The following is a 23541-nucleotide window of genomic DNA, read 5'->3' on the forward strand; positions in this document are numbered from 1 at the left end:
ATCCTTCATAAGTACGATCACATCTGGACAGAGGGCACATTTCCCAGACGCTGGCATGAAGCCACTGTTGTACCGAATCTAAGCTCGGTAAGGACAAACACCTTCCTTCTAGTTATTGCCCCGTTTCTCTCACTATTTGTCTTTCAAGGTGATGTAGTGTATGATTCATGCCCAGCTGGTATGGTAGCTCGAGCCGCGCAGTTTACTTACCACTGCATGTTGTGTATTTCGAGCACGCCATTCTGCACTTGACCATCTTGTCACTTTGTTGACCCATGTCCTGAATAGTTTACAGTGGATGAGCCAGACTGTTACCATGTTTTTTGATTTAGAGAAAATCTACAACACCTGCTGGAGGACTGGTATCCTCCATACTGTCTATATGTGGGGGCTTCAGAGGCCACATGTCCAGTTTCCTTCAGGAATTTTTTTAAAAGTCTAAGTTTTCAAGGCACGTGAGGGCTCTGCCTTAGAGGACACCATTATTCATATTGTGGCCTGTCTGCCACTGGGCAAGTCCGGCTCCCTTTTCGTTGACGATTGTGTTATCTATTGCAGTTCCTTGTGGATTTGTCTCCTTGAGCGGCGTCTTTAGGGTCGTCTTGATCAGCTCTACTTGTGGAGCATTGAAATGGCTTTTGCTTTTTCACTGACAAAACCGTTTTTATGAATTTCAGGCAGTGCAATTGGTTTTTTCTACCATCTTTACATTTTGGGCTTGTTGCTCTTCCGTTCATTGAAACTATGAAAATCCTGATGCTCATGCTTGATAGGAAACTTCCTTGGTAATCCCAGGTGTCTTACCTGGCCACCCAAAGTATGCGGTCCCTATGTGTCCTCAGGGTTACTTCTTGGGGAGTGGATTCGCCCCCCTCCCCCCCCCCCCCCCAATTTTTACCAGTCCCTTTTCCATTCAAAACTAGACTGTGGCAATACAGTCTACCATCGTGGCCAACACTAGTGCCTTTTATGATAGTCTGGTTGAGAGTGTGTATGCAAAAGCTGCAGAGCTACCACTGTCTTACCACCACGATTTTCTCCTCAGCAGATACGTATGGTGTTTGTCTGCCGTGCCTGGCCACCCATCCTGTGCCTCCTCCTTTGATAACTGCTTTGATCACTAGTGTGGGAAGTGCTCCTCTTCTCTGGAGGTTGACTGAAAGAGGGGGTGGAGGGGATGGGCAGAGGAAGGAAACAGGAGGAGATAAATCGAGAGAGGAGAATGTGGAGATGGGCTGACAGAGGGGTAGGAGGAGGGGGAGAGAGAAAGATGATGATCAGAGAGACGGGGAGTAGGAGAAGTCCAGAGAGACGGGTGAGGAAGAGAGAGAAGATAGGAGGAGGAGGTAGAGAGTGTGAGGCGGGATAGAGGGAGCAGAGGGAGGTGGTCTCAGAAGGGTCGAGGAGATGGACAGAGAGAGGGTAAGGAGCAGATGGACAGAGAGATGGGAAGTAGCAGTTGCGCAGAGGACTATTGCTCCAGCAGCTTAACTTCATGGGCTTAACTTCATGGTACCTGCCACTTTCCCAATGGGTGTGTACTGTTCACCACGTTGGCTTCTATGTGTTTGACTATATAGTGAATCGTAGCTCCAGAATTATTGCGTATTCTAAAGTCGAAATTTGTATAAATTTATAAACATCGAATATAATGTTAAATGGCTGTACGAGGATGGTTTGAAAAGTTCTCAGAATCACCACGAGAGGTCAGTGCTAGGGCAACAAGTTGTTCACGTGATATTATTGGACTGTTGCTGTAAATACGTGCCACGTCAGTGCTCTTGGAAGAGTGTTGTGGCGGTGACATGGCTCTCTTGTTGTTCCCGCATAGTGATTTGTGAAAATGGAAAAAATAGAGATTTGAGCAGTGATTAAGTACTTTGTAAAAAAAAAGGTATGAAAGCAAAGTGAATGCATGCCAATTTCCAGAATGCATCGGGGGCGCTGCTCCTTCATATTCAGCTGTTTCCAAATGGATAAATGAATTTAAAGTTGGTCAGGAGAGCTTAGATGGTGATACGCGCAGTGGTCGGCCAAGATGGATCACTACTCCAGAAATTGCAAAAGTGCACAAAATGGTCATGGAGGATCGCTGATTGAAAGTGCGTGAAATTGCTTACGCTTGCCACAGGTCATCTGAAAGGTATATCACATTTTAACTGAAGAATTAAAAATGAAAATATTATCTGCAAGATGGGTGCTGCGACTGTTGACACTGGATCAAAAACGTGCTGTCGCTATGGCAGAATTACAGGAACTAAGATATGAATTGTTGCTACTCATGTCTTATTCGCCTGATATGGCTCCATCAGACTTCCATCTCTTCCCAAAACTGAAAATTTTTCTTGGCGGACGAAGATTCACTTCAAATGAAGAATTGATAGCAGGAGTTGATGACTGTTTTGCAGGCCTGGAGGAAGCTCACTTTCGAGGTGGGATCAAGGCATTGGAACATTTTTGGACCAATTGTATTAATCTACAAGGAGACTACATTGAAAATAAAAAAGTTTCAATGATGTAAGCACTTTTTTCATTTCTGTTCTGAGAGCTTTTCAAACCACCCTCTTAGATTTTCTGAAGGATTCTGATAGGAAAAATGATGTGGAAACCTTATTTTGATCTTACAATAATGTTTTGTTTGGTGAAGCTCAAAGCAAGAAAATAACTGTCTATCCTGTAACAAATGCTCTCTCTGATCATGATGCATAAATAGTTAGCATAAGTGAAATAGAGCATTACAGTACACACACTCCTCACTGAAAATCGGTTAGAATGATTAATGACTCGTGGAGAAAGGTTTTCAGAATAGTTTACTGGAGACGACTTGGATTGAAATTTATTATGAACCAAAAGCTAACATCAAATTTAGTCTATTTCATGATAAATTCACATCATTATTTGAAAATGGCTTTACGAATAAGCTAATCAGAAAGGATATTAAACAGCCATGTAAAAAACCGTGGATCAGTTGAAGGATTAGAGTATCTTGTGAAAGGATAAGGGAAATGCATGTTGGCAGGAAAAAGTAGAGATCCATCAGTTGTTTGTATAATACAAAAACTACTTAAAATCACTAAGAAAGATTATTAAAAACATCAAGGAACATGCACATAATGTCAGAAATCAGTAATTCTGTCAATAGTCTGAAGATACATGGAATGTAGTGAAACGACCAGCCACAGAACAGCATAACATCATTATTGAACTGAATGGAAGGTCTATAAACGAAGAGTCACAAGTAGCAAATATATTTAATAATCATTTCGCAAATATAGTAGAAAGTATAGAGACAGTTACAGAGAAAAGTCTCAGCAGTATATTGAAAAAGCACTCTCATGAAATTCATTCATATTACTGTATCACTAACTTGTCTTTCAGAAATGAAGAAAATTGTATATTCTCTCAAAAATAGAGACTCGTTTCGGTTTTATGGTGTTTGTAATAGAGCACTATAGATTTGTTCTGATATAATAAACCCTGTCTTATTTGAAATGTGTAATGCCTAACTAATTGAAGGCATTTTTCCAGAGAAACTGAAATATGCCATTGTTAGACCTCTCTTAAAGTAAGGTCATAGGAGAGATGCCAGTAACTATCAACCTGTTTCACTGCTGACAATTTTTCAAAATTTTGAAGAAAGTGATGTATTCTAGAACAGTATCTCACCTGAGCAACAGTAATACTCAGCAAATCACAGTTTGGATCGCAGAAGAGTTGCTCTACTAAGAATGCCATTTACATGTTCACTCACCAAATTTTGCAAGCATTAAATAACAAAATAGCACAGGTGGAAATTATCTGTCACCCATCTAAGGCTGTGTGGATGACAGTGTTCTCCTAGATAAACTGAAAATTTGGGGGATTGATGATATAGCCAAACAGTGGATAATGTCATATCTAACCAAAAGAATGCAAAAAGTTGTACATTGTAACTCAACCAAAATGGTATGGCGACATTGTTCTGACTGTGGGTGTCTTAAGTTTGCTACTGTTATGTAAGTGATCTTCCATCTAATATACAACAAGCAGTATTAGATCTTTTTGCAAATGATTCTACTGTTGTAATCAATCCAAGCAAACTTACAACAACAGAAGAAATAGTAAACAAGATTCCTTAAAGTACCATCGACTGGTTTTCTGTGGATGGACTCGCACTAAATTTTGAAAAGATGAAACATATTTCTGCACCTTTAGGGGTACTACACCAATGATAAGTGTAATATTTGGTGAGGAAACTTCAAAATTCATAGGAGTCCATATTGATGAGAAGGAAAAAGCACCTTTTGGAACTCCTAAAACAGCTTAGTTCAGCCACATCTGTACTTAGAATCATTCAAATCTTAGGGAGAGACAAATCATTAAATTGACATACAGGGTGTATAAAAAAAAATCATCCAATTTAAAAAAAAAGGTGCGTGAACAATGTACTGTTGGGAAGAGCAAACTCTTGAGTTTACATGGTTCCTGCTAGGTAGCAACAGTGTGCGTCCACTTCAGTTCTAGTAAAAATGGTGTCGGGACAATAGAAAGTGTTTTGTGTTCTATGTGTTGCACAGTGTGGGTTAGTAATAACTGTTTAGTGTGACTTTCGTATTGGGTATGGTGTGGATCCTCCTACAGCACAGAGCATTAGATGATGGCATGAACAGTTCCGAGAAACAGGTTGTTTGTGTAAAGGCAAATTGCCGGGCAGTCCCCAAGTGTCAGTCCTCAAGTGTCTGATACAGACATTGAATGCATCTGCCAAAGTTTCACAAGGAGTCTGCAGAACTCCAATCGTTGTGCAGCTCAACAGCTGAACATGCCCCCGATGTCCATCTGGTGTGTGTTGTGTTGATGTTTAGACATGAAACCGTACAAAATTCAGCTACTGCAAGCTCTTCATGAAGGTGGCAAACAACAATGTGTGGAGTTCTGTAATTTCGTTCTTAGCAGGATAGAGGTTGACAGTTTCCTTCCACATTTAGTGAGGCAACATTCCATTTAATATTTAAATGGAAAGCTGAACAGTCGTAACGTGAGAATATGGGATTACGGAACAACCACATGAAGTTGTATAACTTGAGAGGGTCTCTACAAAATTTAATGTGTTGTGTGCAGTTTAATGGGGAAAGGTGTGTGGCCCCTTTTTGTGTGCCAAGAACACTGTTATATAAAGCACATATCTTGATATGCAAGAGAACTTTCTTTTCCACACTTTGAGACTGATTCAAGCAACTTCATTTACTAGCAAGATGGAGCATCGCTACACTGGCATCTGGAAGTGCGGGAATTTTTAAATCATTCCCGCACTCCCAGATGGCCGGCTGCAGTGACCGAGCAGTTCTAAGTGCTTCAGTCTGGAACTGCGCAACCGCTATGGTTGCAGGTTCGAATCCTGCTTCGGGCATGGATGTGTGTGATGTCCTTAGGTTTAAGTAGTTTTAAGTTCTAGGGGACTGATGACCTCAGATGCTATGTCCCGTAGTGCTCAGAGCCATTTGAACTTCCAGATGCCAGTGTGTCGTTACTGAATGATGGATCAGATGCACTGGACCACATGATTACGTTTTTGGCCTCCAAGGTCACCGGACCTAACTGTATGTGATTATCTCTTGTGAGGGGCTTATAAATGACTGTTTATGTGCCTCTGTTACCAAGAACAGTGAATGAACTGAGGCATCACATAACAGCAGTTGTGGAAGCTGTAACTCAAGATATGCTCGCTGCAGTGTGGGAACAATTATTTGAATACCGTATTGACATATGCTGTGCATATCGGGGGGGTTATATTGGACACCTTTGAAAAGGTATGACAAAATTTTGAGTTTCCCGTTTATCAACAAACAAAATTCATTGTTTATGTTTATTAGTTTCAGAAATATAGATTGCCAAATCAGGTGATTCTTTTTTACACACCCTGTATTTTGCATATTTTCATTCAGTAATATTATGTGGAATAATGTTGTGGGGTATCTAATCTTTAAAAAAGGAAGTATTCATTGCCCAAAAACGTGCTGTAGAAATAATATGTGGTGCTCACCCACGATCATCTTATAGACGCTTGTTTAAGGGGTTGGGCATTCTGACTACTGCTTTCACAATATATTTATTGACCCATGAAATTTGTCGTAAATAATCCACTGCTGTTCAAAAGGAACAGTGAGGTACATAATTACAGTTCCATAAGGAAATATGACATTCATTTTTCCGCATTAAGCACCTTTAGCACAAAAAGGGTGCACAATGCTGCAACTAAAATTTTTGGTTACTTGCTCTGTGATATAAAATGTGACAGACAACAAAGTAAAATTTGAAAAGAAATTGAAAAAGCTTCTTCCTTACAACTCCTGTTCTGTAGAAGAATTTCTGTCAGTGTGATGTGTAAACGGTGGAGGGTAGGAATTACTAACTCTCATCTGCATGAATAATAATAATAATAATAATAATAATAATAAATAATTAAAAAAACTTATAAATTTTCATCATGTAGGTGTAATTATAAATTCATTTGTTATGTGAATGTAACATGACTTGTTCCACATTATTATTATTTATCATGCAAATGATCCATGGAACATGAAACTAACAACATTGACCACATATTAATTGCATGTATCATCAGTAAACAGAAACCAGTCAATATCTTAAGTTTCCTGCAAAACTATATTTTTGAGCAGATTTGTTTTGAATATTCCTCTCTCTTCTTCAGATGCGCCCAAGCAATATGTTTATATCAAAATTTGGAAGATTGGGTGCTTCTGCTCATGATATAAAGCCTGAATTTTCCAGTGGTACATACTAAAATGTTTAATCTGTAATATATGTGCCCAAAATTAATATTATTGACTACCAAAAAACAAGTAACTGATTAGAATTGAAGACCCAGTGGAAGTTACTTCCTTTGATTCTCCTGTAATGCTCCCTTTATGTACATAAAATGATGGACTAAACATTCATTGAATGCAGTCATTGCAGATAGTGACACTTCAACATCGTAATAGCCTTACAGTTAACAGTAAGCCAATTTTCAGCAGTGTGTAGTGTTGATAGACAGTTGAAGGTAAGTTGGCAGTTAAATCTGAATTGATTGTAGTGTAAGGTAAATGTTAAAGGGAAAACAAAAGGCTGAGTATTTGATTGTTGAAATGGAAATAACTGTGCTTTGAAATATATTTGAAAATAATTTTTTTCTTACATGAGCATCATAATTGTACGGTAGCATACACTATAGTGAATCATGACTGCTCTTGGCTGATTAATCATTTTCACTGATTGTGCAAGATCATAAGTCCAAATGGGTTTACTTTTCTTTGAAGGAACTATCGAAGAACAATAACATTTGTGAGATTTAAGACAGAGAGACAGAATAGTCCGAATAAGTTTGAACTCAAGAGAGTGTATGTGGCAATGTACCAAAAATAAATCGTATCTGCTGTGGGATGTACTGCGCTATGCAAATCATAACATCAGCTCGCATTATCCAGTAGTAAAATCTCAGACTGCAATTGACTTACGGGCAAGAGGCAAAATGTGGTGTTTTTTTGGACATATCTCGCTGCAAACTTTTCCTAAAATGATAGTTGAGTAAGCATGTAAGACTACCATGATGACTACAATCTGACATTATGAAATGTTGACTAGTCCAGCAGATACACACAAATGTATTGCATTTTAGTGCAGTTCTTTACAACAGGCAATCTCCACTCTGATATTTGAGGACTCTGAACTGCAGCTGCCACGTAAGAGATCTTTCAGACTCCAGTTTGGTGCTAGTTCTTCATGTTATTCCACACATCAGATTTCATCAGAACTATGCCTAACCAGATGTATGCAAGCCATCTTTGACAACAGTCAAGTGCTGTTGCTTCCCTGTCCTGAACATTCACCTGACGTGTGTGGGATGTTGTTGATTACAGCTTTTTACCACAGTCCTGTAGCAACCACTCTTGATGTTTTTTGGGCTAACATAAAATACTGAATTTTCAGAGTTTAATATTGTTACCCATTTTGTAATCCTAATAATTTGTGTTCAGACATATGTGGTATGAATTTCTTTACAGTCACATGCATTGTAGGCATTGCGATTTTTGCACATATTTGTGTTTAATGTAAGAGGTTTTAAGTCTTCTGGTAAAAGATTGGTGGGTAAAACTATTCAAAGTAGAAAGACTACTATATTAAAATTAAACTGTAGTGTATTCATTCAGATCATTGTAGAGTGAAATACTACATTCTGATAGTGGCAGGAGAAATGATATCAAAATCCGAAATACTGAAAACTTTTAAGAGATTCTAAATCAATAAAATGGTGGTCTATGTTTCAGTCACTCTTAGTTTCTATATGGAATTGATATCTTTGTTAGGTTCCCAATGATATAATGAATTATTACAGATCCGTGGAACAGAGACTTGGCTTCAGGTGCAGTAACATATGTTCGAGAGAAAGGTAGGTGACCAATAAAGACTCGTGTCTTAACAATCACTTGCCTTTTATAGAACAGCTAGTGCATGAAAATCAATCAGTGACTTTGCTCTTAGAAATCTTATGTACCACACAAGTGCTGCTATTCTGAAAGTGAAGTTTTTCTGAACTGTGGATAGCCTGATGCAGCTTAGACTAATGTGATATATTCATTTTACAGTGTACACACGTTATTTCTCCTTCATTTTATCATCTATTTAGATGTTTAGCATCACAAAAGATGATTCGCTTAGAACTATTCATAAATGCCATTGTTATTGGTGAAGAGCTCTTCCTAATAGTTGATGAAACCTTTTAGAATGAAAGATAACTGTATTAAGTCAGTACACGATTTCAGTACTTAGGTATAGTGAAAGAGTAACTGCATCTAAGACTGGGTAGAAAGGATGTGTAGTGGAATAAAACTTAGGGAGAGGTGAGATTGATGTTCCTTATTTGGGAAGAAACCTCTCACAGGATCATATTCTGCCACTCAGCTAATCTGAGAAATATCCCGGTCCACACTTGTGCCACAACCTACCTTTAACCACATGTGGCACACATAATATCATTGTGGAAACCCCAGGTGCCACAGATATCCTCGGCACCCACTTCTGCTATATTCAAACTCTGCTGCAACTTCTACAAAGCCTGTTATGTGGGCCTCATGATCAACCAACTGTCTACTTGAATAAACAAGCACCATCAAACTGTGGCCAAGACAAAGTAAAAGCACACAGTGGTAGAACATGCTGCTCAGCACAATTACTCAGTGTCAGTAATTGCTACACAATCAGTGCCACTTGTACCATTCCCCTCTCCCCAAATATTAATTTTTCTGAATTCTTCCTGCAAGCAATCCATGTGTCCTGAACCTGTGATGACCCCTGCCAAATACCAACTTACAGTCTGGTACCCACATCCACTGTTCATCACACTTTTCACTCTGCTGTCTCCCTCTTCTTCAGTTCTATCCCCATCTCATTTCAGCCCAGCACCAGACTTTGTGTAGAACATGCAACTTCCCCTACCTATTCCAGGACTAATGTAGTGGTGAGACATTCCTATCCTGTTCCCTTACTGTCTCATTCTTCCAGTTTTCATCTTCCTTTCCCTCCACCCAACACAACCCTGCACCACAGGCAGACTGTAGTGCTGGGACGGTACAGCCAGTCATGTGCTTGTGTGTGTGTGTGTGTGTGTGTGTGTGTGTGTGTGTGTGTGTGTGTGTGTGTGTGTGTTCTCAGCAGTGATCCCACTAAACTGTGGATGGTTCTCATTACTCCTTCCACTATTTCAACTTTTGGATGTGATCATAAAGTAGTTGCAGTTAATATAGTAATGTTGAGTAGTTGGTTATTGAACTATTATTGACTGTAGAATAATGACACTTTTTTGTGCGTTGAAACGTAACATACTGCAGTGCTGATTTGTCCTCCCATTTTCCATGTTTTTTGTAGTTCAAAATGTATCATCTTTGTTATTGTATATCTTCTGAAGATTATGGGAATAACTATGAGTAGACTAGCTATCTGTTCATGTTACATGTAGAATATTAAATATAAATGTGTGGTGGTGAATTAACATTTGTATTTCTGTATCCAGTGAAAATCTTCAACAGTCGAAGGTCCAACTTGCAATACCAATGTTAAGCATAAATTAAAAGCTATTCTTTCATTGTTCACGGATGCTGAAGTAATATAGTAAAAAATAAAACACCAAGAAGAATAATTTAGAACAAAAATCAAAGCATTGCTGTCACATTCATTACTAAGCAGGTAAAACAGTAATGGCAAATTAAATAATTTATTTGGCCTGTTATAGTGTAAAGTGTGTGCTGCTGCATGTGTGCATGCATGTGCGCTTTGGTGTCTCAAGTGAACCGATCCGTAATACTGGTGCTACATTCAGGAAGTGATTCTAATATGACTAATTGATGGCCTATTTCAGATTTCAGTTGAATTTGTCGTAAAGCTTCCATGTATTATCCTCTGGGGAAGTTTCTGAAAATGAGCAGAAAAAACAAATTTATCTTCCATGGTGTCAGTCAGTTTTATTGGATACAGCTTATATTTTGATGGGTGGGTTGGTCGATTGGTAGAAGCAAGTGGCAGGTTTAGGCAAGCCAACATACTCATATTGTTCATTTTGAGTTTGGTACATACTTTATGTGACAGTTTTTGAGTCCTAAGGGTTTACTTGCATTTGATGCAAAATGTTATTATTTCAGGTTACTATTACAGTATTCTTCAATTCCTGCAACGGAATAATTTCTTAGATTAGAGAATGTTTTTCTGTTAGTCTTCCAACATGGTGTAGACCACTCTTTACCATGTTGTATTAGAATTGCTTTTAACTTTCTGAACGTTGCTTGAGAGTTGTCGGTTTGTTTGCTGCAGTCTTGCATTTTGACAGGAATAGAGTAATCTTATGGAATAAGATTTTAATCATAAAAGTAAATGTGGGCCACATTACAGTGTATAGGTATTTTCCAACAAAATATCCCAAAACATTCTTTACAACAATACTAAAACATTATGTAGAATAGTCTTGATCACACAAAACCACTTTTATTCATAAGTGGTGACGGGTTTCAAATTTATGTAAATCGTGTTTGGACCATACTCCAGTGATGACAAGTTCACACATTAGTGGGTGATACTTTCTGCATACACTGGACAAAATGAACACCTTGTCAATCGTAGAAGAATGACCAGATTTTCTAAGCCTGATACACCTCACATGCAAAGCATCCACCCTGATACCACTCACACTGACCAGTGGCTATCCCCACGGGCCCCACCCAGCCACAGCTAGGGCTGTCTGGCACAGCGGCCACATTGGCCCGGAGAATCTCATCTGTTTGAAGGATGACTCCATGGACCATATTCAAAGACTGGTGAGGTGTAGTGGACACCAGGACATTGTCAAGATGATCACAAGCATGAAGAGCTGCAGAATGGGTGGGAGTAGAAGTTTTGATCAACAAGAACTCTATCACATCTTAACGAGAGACTCTATTTTGCCAAATTTGTCTTAGATATTTTCCACAAAGGCAGGGAAAGTGTTTCATCCCAAGCCAGTGAAGCTGGTCCTCCTCCCAGGGTGAAGCCTGGGAAGGAAAGGTCATGGGGACATAAGAAGCAGCATTCAACAATCTGTTACCAAATCTGCCGATAATGTGGGGTATGCCTTCACGTCTTCTGTTGGCAGGGAACACCATCTCTTGCCTGCCACGTGTGGGGTGTTTAGTGCAGAATTAATGGCTATCTATTGGGTCCTCAACTTCATGAAATGGTCTGCTTGCTGAACTTGGTGATGCTGCTTGTTCAGTTGGTTTCCTTTGGGTTCCTGGCTACATAAGTATCCCAGATGCTGATCATCTGGCTGGAGGCGAGTGTAGCCACCTACTCCATGATCTCTGTGTTCACTCTGGGGGCAGATTTGTGGCTTTACAGAAAATCCCATTTTGCTCAGTTGCAGGCCGAGTCTTGGGAGGCTACCTCCCAGTCAAATAAACGTTGCACAATCAAGAAGACTCCCACCATGTTGCATACTTACCTCTGCCTCTCATGGTGGGAATCTACCATCCTCTCCTGGATGCATATTGTTCATATTAAGTACCAATGTCCATCACAGTAATCCATATTGTGCTGGACTGCCTGGCTTTTGTCCCTTTGTACTAAATAAGTCCTCCCACCTTCTTTGTCTTGGGTGTTAGGGGATGACCCCCACATGGTTACATCTATCCTCAGTTTTCTTTGTGAAAGTGCTTTGTCCACTCAGGTTTAAGTTATTTAATTTTCCTCTGCAAAATCTCAGTCTCTCAGTGTAGGTGTTGGTTATGGAGGACTTGACATTGCCTCCACACCAGTCAGATTATTAACCACCCCTCCCTCCTCCCCAGCTTTCCCTCCATTTTGTCTGGTACTTTGTGCAGTGTGTTTCTCCTTTTCGTCTGTCCTCTTCCTCTGTTGTCCCCATTGTATCAGTTGCATGGGGTGTGCTGACGGATCAGTAGTGGTGCTGGTGTCCCATCACATGTAGTGTTTCTGGAGCAGCTCTGCTCTCCCCATTTCCACCCACATGCCTGCTGTTCTTTCCTTTAATGCTGCCCTGACATCCTTTTTTAATCTTTTTTTGAACGTCATCCCTTCCGTTAGACTAGACTGTGCTGTTTGTGTTGTTCCTCCCTCGATTTATGATGACCTTGCTGTTTGGTTGCCCCCCACCCCCCAAAAAAAGGAAAACCAACCATCAGATGTCACCAATGGGCCACAATTGTGGAACTTAGAAGAGGCATGATGATGCACCAGTACATTTTGTAGCTGATGTGAAACAATGTTGCTAATGCCAGTTAAAATCCAACCACCAGCAACTATTACTTAGTATTTATCGTTTGTATGAGATTCTTGAAATATATTTGTAATACTTGTATACTCTGAAATATTCAATTTTTCTATAAACACCAGCATTCTTCAATATTTGATGTTTGTAGAAATAGCTGTACTCTGCCCAAGGATTCAGTTTTGTTCTGAGTGTACATTGGTGTCAGTAATAAACGTGCTTTCAGTGGTATGTTTTGTACTTCATTGGTGACCCTGCCTTCGGGATAGGACTCAATTGTGTTTTCAGTGTGACATTGTTTGGTGAAGATACTTTAAAAATCTGTATCTTTAAAACATCTGTATCACTGTGCTAGATGAAATGGGCTGCAGAAGACGTGTGCCAAACTCCTCAGTAAAGGATGTCACAGTGATAGAGGAATACATCAAATAGTGCCAACGAATTGGGTAAATGCAACAGGAAAGTCAGACGAATGAGGTAAGACTGACTCATGAATGTCATTGCTATGGCAGTTGTGTAACAGCACCATCTGCTCACCTCTCCCATATGCCATGTAGTATGAGAAGACACACACTTGTGTATGGCAGCCAGAGATGTCTGGCCTAGTAAACATGAGATAACATTCACAAATGTCAGTCCCATACTTCAGGAGAAAATATAAAATGTAGAAGAAGATATGTATCAATCTTTAGCACCAGTCTATGCCACTAATATAGTATATCACGAAAAATAGACTCTGCCAACTCAGACTTATGCCAGAAAGCTGTCAAACAACTGCCCAGCATCTGATCCATACAGGTGCAACAAACTCCTCCATCAAGTACAACAACCCGCAGAAGAACAGACACTTTCAGGACAGAGGACAACATACAAGTTTGTTTTCACTATGGATGCAATGAACACATTGCATGCACCTGCGAGAAAGGAGGCAACTTTTATACAACCTTACACCACCAGATATCAACCATCGCAACAGTTCTATTCACGTCACTCTACTGCAGATTATAACTGACCTGTGAGACTTAGCTCATCACCATATCGCAGAGAAGGTCACTCCCCAACATGCTTTAGACATTTGCCATCACCGTACATTGGCACCAGTCGTTGCCTAGCCATTGACTTCAGGAAAATGGAGCATGGAGATCATCTGTAGAGGTGAGGCCACGAAAGATGCAAATTCTCTGTGGACAACAAGTATGAAGATGTCGGGAAATCTGAACACCTTTGATGGACAATATGTCCAGACACTAGTCAACACGGGGGCTTCTTTTTCTGTAATGCTGGATGCCCATCACCATCAGGTAAATAGGACTATGTCCACGATATGAAAGCAATCATGCAGGAAGTCACAAATGGTGAACATGTATTGCAACAATAACTATCAATGAAAAAAACACAGCCCTTTGAATGGAACGTAATGTTATTCTTGGATGGAACTTCTTGCAGGCATCAAAGCAGTCACAGACCATGGGAAGTCAGAGCTCCAGATTAACAAAGCTATTGCAATAAGCACACACCACGAAGATTTCTCTGGGCCATTGTTCGCTATTGAAGACTTTCTTATCCGGCCATCAATCAGATGAGTTCCAATCATCAGTTGAGATGCTCTGTTAAACTGTGAAACATTTGTTGGTTGCAAATGGCTACTCACAAGGGAACCTCCCCATCGCACCCCCCTCAGATTTAGTTATAAGTTGGCACAGTGGATAGGCCTTGAAAAACTGACACAGATCAATCGATAAAACAGAAAGAAGTTGTGTGGAACTATGAAAAAATAAGCAAAATATACAAACTGAGTAGTCCATGCATAAGATAGGCAATATCAAGGCTAGTGTGAGCTCAGGAGTGCTGTGGTTCCGTGGTTAGCGTGAGCAGCTGCGGAACAAGAGGTCTGTGGTTCAATACTTCCCTTGACTGAAAAGTTTAATTTTTTATTTTCAGTTTATGTGACAAACTCTTATGTTTTCATCACTTTCTTGGGAGTGATTATCACATGCACAAGAAAACCTGAATCGGCCAAGGTAGGAGAATCTTTTTACCCATTCGCCAAGTGTACAAGTTAGATGGGTCGACAACATATTCCTATCATGTGACACATATGCTGCCACCAGTGTCATATAGAATATATTAGATGTGTTTTCTGTGGAAGAATCGATTGATATATGACCTTGCGATCAAATGTTTTCGGTTCCCAATGGAGAGGCAAGTTGTTTTGTCTACTAATCGCACGGTTTTGCGGTGCGGTCACAAAACACAGACACTAAACTTATTACTGTGAACAGAGAATTCAGTGAACTAACGGACAGATCATAACTTTGCGAAAATAAAGAATGTAAACTTTTCACTCAAGGGAAGACTTGAAACAAGGACCTCTCATTCCGCAGCTGCTCATGCTAACCACAGGACCACGGCTCTCCTGGGCTCATATTATCCTTGATATTGCCTATCTTGCACATGGACCACTCAGTTTGTATGTTATGCTTATTTTTGCATAGTTCCACACAACTTCTTCCTGTTTTCTCGATTGATCTGTGTTCAGTTTTTCAAGGCCTATCCAGTGTGCCAACTTATAACTAAATCTGAGGGGGGTGCGATGGGGAGTTTCCCTTGTCAGGATCACAAGAGAAATTTGTATGCCTGCGGAGATTGTAGGCATTGCAGGTGATCAAAGATACCTTTGGATCATGAACATCATCTACAGCCACAACTTGTTTCTAAAGATATCTGTGTAGGGACAACTGAATAAGTCCAGAAAGTGCAGCTTAATTTCCTCAACAAAGAATTTTGGTTTGCTACCTCTACAGTCAACACAAAGAATGAAGCTACAACTGAGCTTGCTATAGGATATGACCTAGCTGAGGAATGTCATCGAGTGACAGCCATTCTGCACCAAATGGAGAGAAGGAAGATGGACCAAACAGGCCATGGTAAAATACCATATCAACACCGGTATCATCCAACATTTACATAGTGTGTCATCAGATGAATAATGGATAATCTGGGAGATAATGGTGAAGATGCCGCAAGATGACATCATTGACCATTCAGAAAGTATCCTATGATCCTTGTGAAGAATTAGAAGAAGAAGAAGAAGAAGAAGAAGAAGAAGAAGAAGGAGGAGGAGGAGGATAGCCCCTGGCATTTCTGCATTGGCTACCGACGACTGAACAAAATCACGGAAAAGACTTTTATCTTTTGCCATGCACTGATGACACTGTTACTGCTGAAAAGGAGCAAAGTATGTCCCAGCCATGGATGTGGAGTTTTGCTATTGGCAAATCAAGGTTGCTAAGGCTGGCCAGGAAGAATTCCTACCATCCTCCATGAATTTATTATTATGCCATTTGAACTGTAACACTCCAGCCAGCTTCAAATGTATGATGGACAACCTACTTAGATACCTTAAATGGATGGCGTCTCTTTCCTATCTGGATGATATTGTTTTGTCCCCTCCTCCGCCCAGAGCATTTTAATGAATGCCCAAGCCACCTGACAACCGTGTTCAAGTGTGTTCACACTGTATGTCTCTGTCTGAGCCTGACAAAGTGTCTCTTCCTCTCCCAAGGAATAAAAATCTGGGGCACATAGTGAATGGTGATGGAGTCCATCCCATTACAGAGAACTTAAGAACAGTCACAGATTTTCCATTTCATTGGTGCATTTGTGACAGAAGTTTTTTTTTTGGATTTGCTCATACTATTGGCAGTTCACATACAGCTTCTGCACCAAGACCTGTCCTTCGCAAAAACTATTGCAAGGAGTCACTCATTACCTGTAACGAAGTGCAAAGTGTTTTCTGTTTCATTATAGAATTGCTGACATCTCCAGTTCTACAATTATATTAAGAAAATGCCGAAGGAGAACTTTAAACTGATACTAGTGGTTCTGGAATAGGGACAGTTCTATTACAAATTCAGGAGGGTGCTGAAAAATGATAGCTTATGCTTCCAGAGTACTATCCAAGTCTGACATGAACTGATCTTGAATCGAGAAATAGTGCCTCTCAGATGTTTGGGCCATGAATTGATTTTGGTCTTATTTATTTGGCAAACCATTCACCGTGTGAAGGACCACCATTCTCTGTGCTATCTGACTAGTCTGAAGGATCTGTCAGGTCGGCTGTGGAGATGGGCACCGAGGCTTCAGGAGTGCGTCACAGTTGTATACAAGGGTGGACTGAAAAGTAATGTACACATGCTTGTAGAACACAAACAAAAACAAATGTATAATAAGTTTTTTCATTCGGTCACTGAAAAAATTCTTCTGACTTTTCTCGAATCCAGGACAGCTGCATTTATCTAATAGTCTGAGGTGTGATGATTACCCTTGAGGTCTTGTGAGTAGAGGCAGAAAGTAAAAATTGCAAGAAACATGATCAGAGGGGTAAGGAGGCTGTAGAATAAATTCCAATTTCAAGTTTTGCAGAGTTTCTTCAGTTTTGTGCGAGGTGTGTGGCTGAGTCATGTTGCAAGATAGCTGTTTAATAATGAAGTTGACATGTTCCTTAGATATTCCAGTATGGTATGTAATACACTTGTGAGTGATTTGCCAGTCATTTTAAATCAAATTGTCAATGAATGTTCGATATTCATTTGTGGCAGTGATCAGACATTTGCTGTATGTTTCATCAATGATTATGGATTTTCCAGGCTCACACCCATGAAATTTTATTACCAATCAATTTACAGTAGACCTATCTACAAAATCATTGCTATAAACTGCCTGTAAGTTATGATTTTCACCAGGAGTCTCATTTTCAGCTATTAAAAATTCAATAACAGCATACTGTTTAACTGGCATGGACTTATCACTATAATATGTCTCCATACTTTCGCTACTCAAAATACACTGGGTGAACATAACACAAGCCAACTGTGCACACATGTAAAGGAGAAAGTTATCTTCCATATGCTACCTCGTGTATTTCTCAAGGATCTTTTTTTCACATTCTAGAAACATGTCAGCATTACTTTCCAGTGTATTATTGTACAAAAGTGGATACAAACACAAGGACACCAACTGCCTTTCAAAGGATTCTTTGGTGGAACATAGTAACATGGATGAAATCTCAGTCATTGCTGTGTTAAATGACTTTATTAATGAACAGGGGGAAGAGTCAGCACTGCTGAAAACTATAAAATCCTTGAAGGAGTAGGAACCAACCGAAGGAGACTCCCAATTAATTAATGGAGCATTGTATACGAGGAATTACGCTTTAATGAGGCAGAAATGTTTGTTCATCTTTCCATCACATTAAACAGCCACTTGTCCTAAATTATTTGTCACCTGGGATTAATGGGGGCTCCATTGGTCCATTTGACATTTTGCGAGACACTGTATGGAATGCCAGCAATGGAAGTATGTGCCACTCCAGGGCATTTGGTACTAATCACACCTGCAACGTTACTCCACCAAATTGTAGTTGACCTCTTGGGGAGGTTGCCGAAGTCAGTGCTTTGGAATCAAGGGGTAACGATCTTCACTGACTACCTCAACCATTACGCCGCCACTAAAGCTGCTCCAACTACTGAAGCTCCAGAAATTGTGAAGTTCCTTGTAGAAGACTCTGAAACCTGCAATGATTTCTGATTGTGGAAAAGTTTTCCAGTCAAGGCAGGTATCACATGTAATTTCACATTGCAACATAACCTACCTGATAAATGCCTAACATCTTCAGATGAATGACAATACAGAATTCTTTAATAAGGTGTTGGCAGATATGCTGCTGATGTACGTATACAACATGAGAGATTGCAATACACCATTTCACATTCACGTACAACACGGTACAGCTAGACCCTACAGGCTTCACACAATTCTTCCTGCTCCACAGTTACGAGGCTGAAGCAGCAACAATGGATACACTGTTCCTGTTTAATTCGGGTGATATTCAAATGATTACATGGATGCCTCATTACAAAGACCAAAGAACCAAGGCAGTTAGCTCACATACGGACACTGGATGCTGAAGAGTAAGACTGAGAGTGCTACAACACCAAGCACCAACCAGTGAGACACAGCCCAGGAGACACGGTTTAGATTTTTCCACCTGTGCGAAAGTGTGACTGTCGGAACTAAAACGCTACTTTGGCCCATATCCTTTGTTGCTTGTCAGACATCACACATTTAGTCAAAGATTATGACCCTTCAGAAAGAAGACAAAAGTGCAGAGATGTCTTCGATGTCCTCCGTTTGACACACTGCTACAGTCCGGAGACGCTGGTTGATGATGGTAGGTTCAAAGAAGCTGAAGACCCACTTGACGATTATGAAGCTTCATTGCTCATTATTGTGAAGAAAGTGTAACGACATAACCAGAATGTAAAGATCTGCCAGTGCTATCAGACAAAGGATCACTGATAAGATTTAGAGCCACAGTGCTGCAGTTAGCACCAATGAGAATTTCTGGAACAGTGGGTCGCCATTTCTGTCAGACAGAGAAATGCCGTGAGCTGCAGAGCACATAGTGTGGTATAGTGGTTAGTGCTGCTGGGTGATGTGCTGGGAGTTGTCACTTCAGATTTGACCACTAGCAATTTTTTGTTTGGTAATTATCATCTCTGGGGGGTTCTGGAAATATATTTGTAATGCTCATATATTCTGGAATATTCAATGTCTATATAAATACCAGCATTTAGGAATATTTAATATCTGTATAAATAAATGAACTTTCAGCCCAGGAATTTAGTTCTATTGTGGCTATATGTAGGTGCTGGTAATAAACATGTTTTCCAAAAGTGTTGTATGAGTACTTCATTGACAACTCTGCCTTCAGAATTTAACTTGATTGAGGTGATGTCGTGACAATATAATAAATTGTATGAGTAGAATGATGGTGAGAAAACATATTTTACCAGCTGATATGAAAGTCATTGGAAATTTTGAGAATAACTGAATCTTGTCCACTGTTGAACTTACATGGCAGATGTTTGTTTTCACAATAGTCAGTCCTATTGTTTTAAAGCTTGAACAATGTGCAACAGCCACAAGTGATAGGAGGAGTGAGAGTATGGTAATTGTATGTACATCTAGGAAGCAGGTACCTGTGGGATATCCTGGGCCAGAAGGCAGCAAGTATTTATTACATGTGGGGAATTTTCACTTAGTTTAAGTCAACACTGTGGGGCACTTTCAATTGAAGTCATCCTGTCTGATGGAGTTGATTAGAAATCTTTTTACTATGTGAACATGTTGTCGGTACTCAGTTTTTTCCCAATGAAGACAAAGCCTCCCCCAACCTGATTATCAAATTCACATGGTAGATCATTCATTGTTACTCCCTGTTGCAATACTACCTGTTGAAATACTGCCAGGTGTAAAATACAATGGAAAGGGTCATCTTCATATACAAGCATCTTCCATGTGCAAGGTCAGGGGGCAAGAGGGAGCACTTGACACTACCTCCCTCCCATCTGGAATCCAGAGTTCAGAGTCTTTATTGATTATACATACACTTCTAGAAGTGATTTTTCATATTTCCACTAAATCTCTTGTATAGCCAATTTTAGTATTACATATCTGACAACAGTGAAGCAATACTATGGCTTCTCAAAACAGACCAACTATTTGATATTAAAAATGACAATAATTGCTGTTGGATGAATTTCAACTGGCAGTTCGCAGTACTAATCACTACACCACACTACGTGCACTGGATCTCGCATTTTATCATTACATTTCTGACCACATTGAAGCAGTACTAGGACTTCTCAAAATTGGCCAACTATTTAGTATTAAAATGGCAGTCATTGCTGGTGGATGGATTTCAACTGGCAGCTTGCAGTACTAATCACCACACCACACTACATGCACTGGATCTCAGGACAGTATTGAGCGCTTAACCTAGATGATGTTGATGGACATTGTATACTTCCACACTCTCTCGCTCTAATGTTCCTGTTATTTATTGCAGACCATACATTTTCTCTTTGACTCTTTCTGTGTACATGTTTCACATTACACATTATACCAGGGACAGTGGAACTCATTGTGGTGTATTGTTCATCAAAAGTGTAGTAAGCCGCCTTTGTAGTTGTGAATTAACTAAAGTTTCTCATGACAAGACAGTTTTATCAAAATGTACAAGAATATTACAGTTGTCAAGTGCGTTTATAGAATTGAACTTAGTACTTGAATTTCTTCTGATTTCTTTAATTTGAAATATTCACTGCTCATTTTTCTATGCACGATATGTAGGCTATGGTATCATTCTTTTCAAATACACACATCAAGAAAAGTTTTGCACCATCTGTTATTTCTAAATTCATGGTGTGGCATACATATATATTGATTTTCAGTGTGTCCAGATAACAAAAAAGTGTAACGACAAGGTTGTCTGTTTCCCATAGGCAGTATGTGGTGCAACATCCCCTTGCTCAGATAAAGGCTTGACTCTGTTGCGGCATACCATTGCTGAAATCAAGCCACCCTGATCCAAATTGTCTCACTCTTCCATGATGATTCCGCATGAGTCACGCAGACCACATTGTCGTTGTCAACATGCAAAAATGGCGTGTTTCAATCAGTCCCATGTATGTTTGATTAGGCGTATATCCAGTAACAGGCAGGCCATTCCATTCTGGTGATCCTCATATGCTGAGGAATTTGTTCACAAGAACTGCATGATGAACTTGTGAGTTGTCATCCATCAAGATGAATTTGTCACTCAAGTGTTGGCAATACAGTCCCACTATTGGTTGCAGAATCTCATCCCAGTACTGTAGAGCTGTGAGATTGTCCTCAACAACGCAAAAAAATTATGGTAGCCTCACATAATGCCTACTCAGAACACCAGTGGGACACCACCTTCTTGTACAGTCGTGGAGGCATTCTATATTACCATGTTGTCTGCGATTATTAGGGTGCAAACAGATCAAAGTTTCATCTGTAAACAATACCTGATACCAATCCTGGGATGTCCCTTCTGCATTATTTCTTACCCACCTGCAACTACGTCACAGTGTTGGAGTGTACTATGTGGTGCTTGCGATGGTCATTGGGAATGGAGAGTCGCATCGCACCGTCAGCTCTTAGCAATTTACTTGATGTCCTTTAGCCTCATTGAATGCTGAATTAAGTCCTAGAGGACTCAGCCATGGTTCCTTTGGGTCAAAAGTTGTAGATATTTTTCATATTGTGCACCTGTCAAACACGAATGAGCTGTGTAGTGGAAGTCCTCAACACTGCCTGCCGATTGGAGCCAGTACGGTCTCCGTGCCACATCCCTCTGGCGCACAAATCTATCAACTGCCCCCATTGGCAAGCCTTCTGCACATAACATGGTGATGTGGACCTGATCATTGGTTGCAACTGTCTTTCGTAGCATGATGGATGTTCACTCAGCTGTTCCACTGACATATGTAATTTGTTTCTACTGGAGCTTTATTTTCAACTCAAAACACTGCAATTCATTAAAGTGTGGTGTTCTAATTGTAGGGAGCATTCATCATAACTGTGTGTATGTTTATGAACAATGTCAGTGGTGACCTGATCTGCACAGGAGCAGTCATAATAGCAACACACCTGCACGGCATATCATCAGGGTGATACATAAGTTTTGTTGATGTTCGTAGTTTAAAACTGTCATTTATATACTCAAGCATTTTTCTCCTTTATGGTTTCCTTTCATTTCCTCTCTTTTTTTGTTTTGTGAAAGTGGGGGTAGCAAGTGTGCTGTGCAAGGCATTGGGTCACATTGAAATTGGCAGCAACAGCTGCGCAAATGTAGGCTTGTAAGAAAAATAAAATGCATGTTGTATCAGTTGGATGCCATGGAGGGAGGGGGGGGGGGGGGAGAATGAGAGAGAGAGAGAGAGAGAGAGAGAGAGAGAGAGAGAGCATGCATATCCTCAGGAGGATCCTTGTGGTGTTAACATAGCACTGCACCATATTTTAAAAGAAAGTTATCTGTATGCTGATGGGGTACAGAAACCATCAAATAACCAAAAATTGAACAACAGTAGTTCTCCAGTGGTTTACAAACTGTTTTGCTGTGTTACCTTCTTTTCTCCAATCCTAAAGGTGATTTATCTTCATTTGCTGTATTATTCTTTGTTTAGTATTTGGACTCCCTGTGATGAAATGCACATGATGATGCCCTCTTACAATAAGAAATGTAAGATGTCACTAAATTAATAATTTTATTTATATAAATGATATGTCCTCTAGTATTAAAGGTAACTCTGAAATATTTCTCATTGCTGATGACACTAGCTTAAAGTAAAGGATGTAGCGTGCAACCCTGGCCCGGTTTCAAATAGTGCAGTTTATGACCTAAGTTCATGGCTTGTAGAAAATAACGTAACACTAAATCACAGTAAGACTCAATTTTTACAGTTTCTAATACACAATTCGACAAAATCCGACATTTTAATTTCACAGAATGGGTATATGATTAGTGAAACTGAACAGTTCAAATTTCTAGGTGCTCAGATAGATAGTAAATTGTCATGGAAAGCCCACTTTCAGGATCTTGTTCAAAGACTTAATACTACCATTTTTACTTTTCGAACGATATCTTAAGTGAGTGAGTGTTTGATATGAAAATTAGTCTACTTTGCTTATTTTCATTCGCTTATGTCATATGGTATTATGTTTTGGGGTAACTCTTCCCATTCTAAAAGGATATTTTTGGCTCAGAAACGGGTGGTGCTGACAATAAGTGGAGTAAGTTCATGAACCTCTTGTTGACGCCTGTTCACAAGTTTGGGTATTTTGACATTGGCCTCTCACTATATATATTCCTGTCATTT

General features: G+C 39.8%; 1 protein-coding gene across 10 annotated transcripts in view; it reads left to right on the forward strand.

The window, feature by feature from the left end:
* The window catches only part of LOC126266869 (uncharacterized), a 128391-nt gene that overhangs the window by 17201 nt on the left and 87649 nt on the right, over positions 1 to 23541 (forward strand). For 2 of the 10 annotated variants that reach the window (XM_049971497.1, XM_049971499.1), the window contains exons 2-3: positions 8375 to 8428; positions 10049 to 10221. The exons of 4 other annotated variants lie outside the window; for them this stretch is intronic. Coding sequence is in view for 2 of the 6 variants with exons in the window: in XM_049971495.1 (XP_049827452.1) it covers positions 8414 to 8428 (15 nt within the window). In the remaining 4 variants the exon portion in view is untranslated. The remainder of the gene's footprint in view (positions 1 to 8374; positions 8429 to 10048; positions 10222 to 23541) is intronic. 4 more of the 10 variants (XM_049971495.1, XM_049971496.1, XM_049971498.1 and 1 more) reach the window with 2 other exon arrangements.

Source organism: Schistocerca gregaria, chromosome 4, assembly GCF_023897955.1.
Source record: "Schistocerca gregaria isolate iqSchGreg1 chromosome 4, iqSchGreg1.2, whole genome shotgun sequence".
In the NCBI taxonomy this organism is placed as follows: Eukaryota; Metazoa; Arthropoda; class Insecta; order Orthoptera; family Acrididae; genus Schistocerca; species Schistocerca gregaria.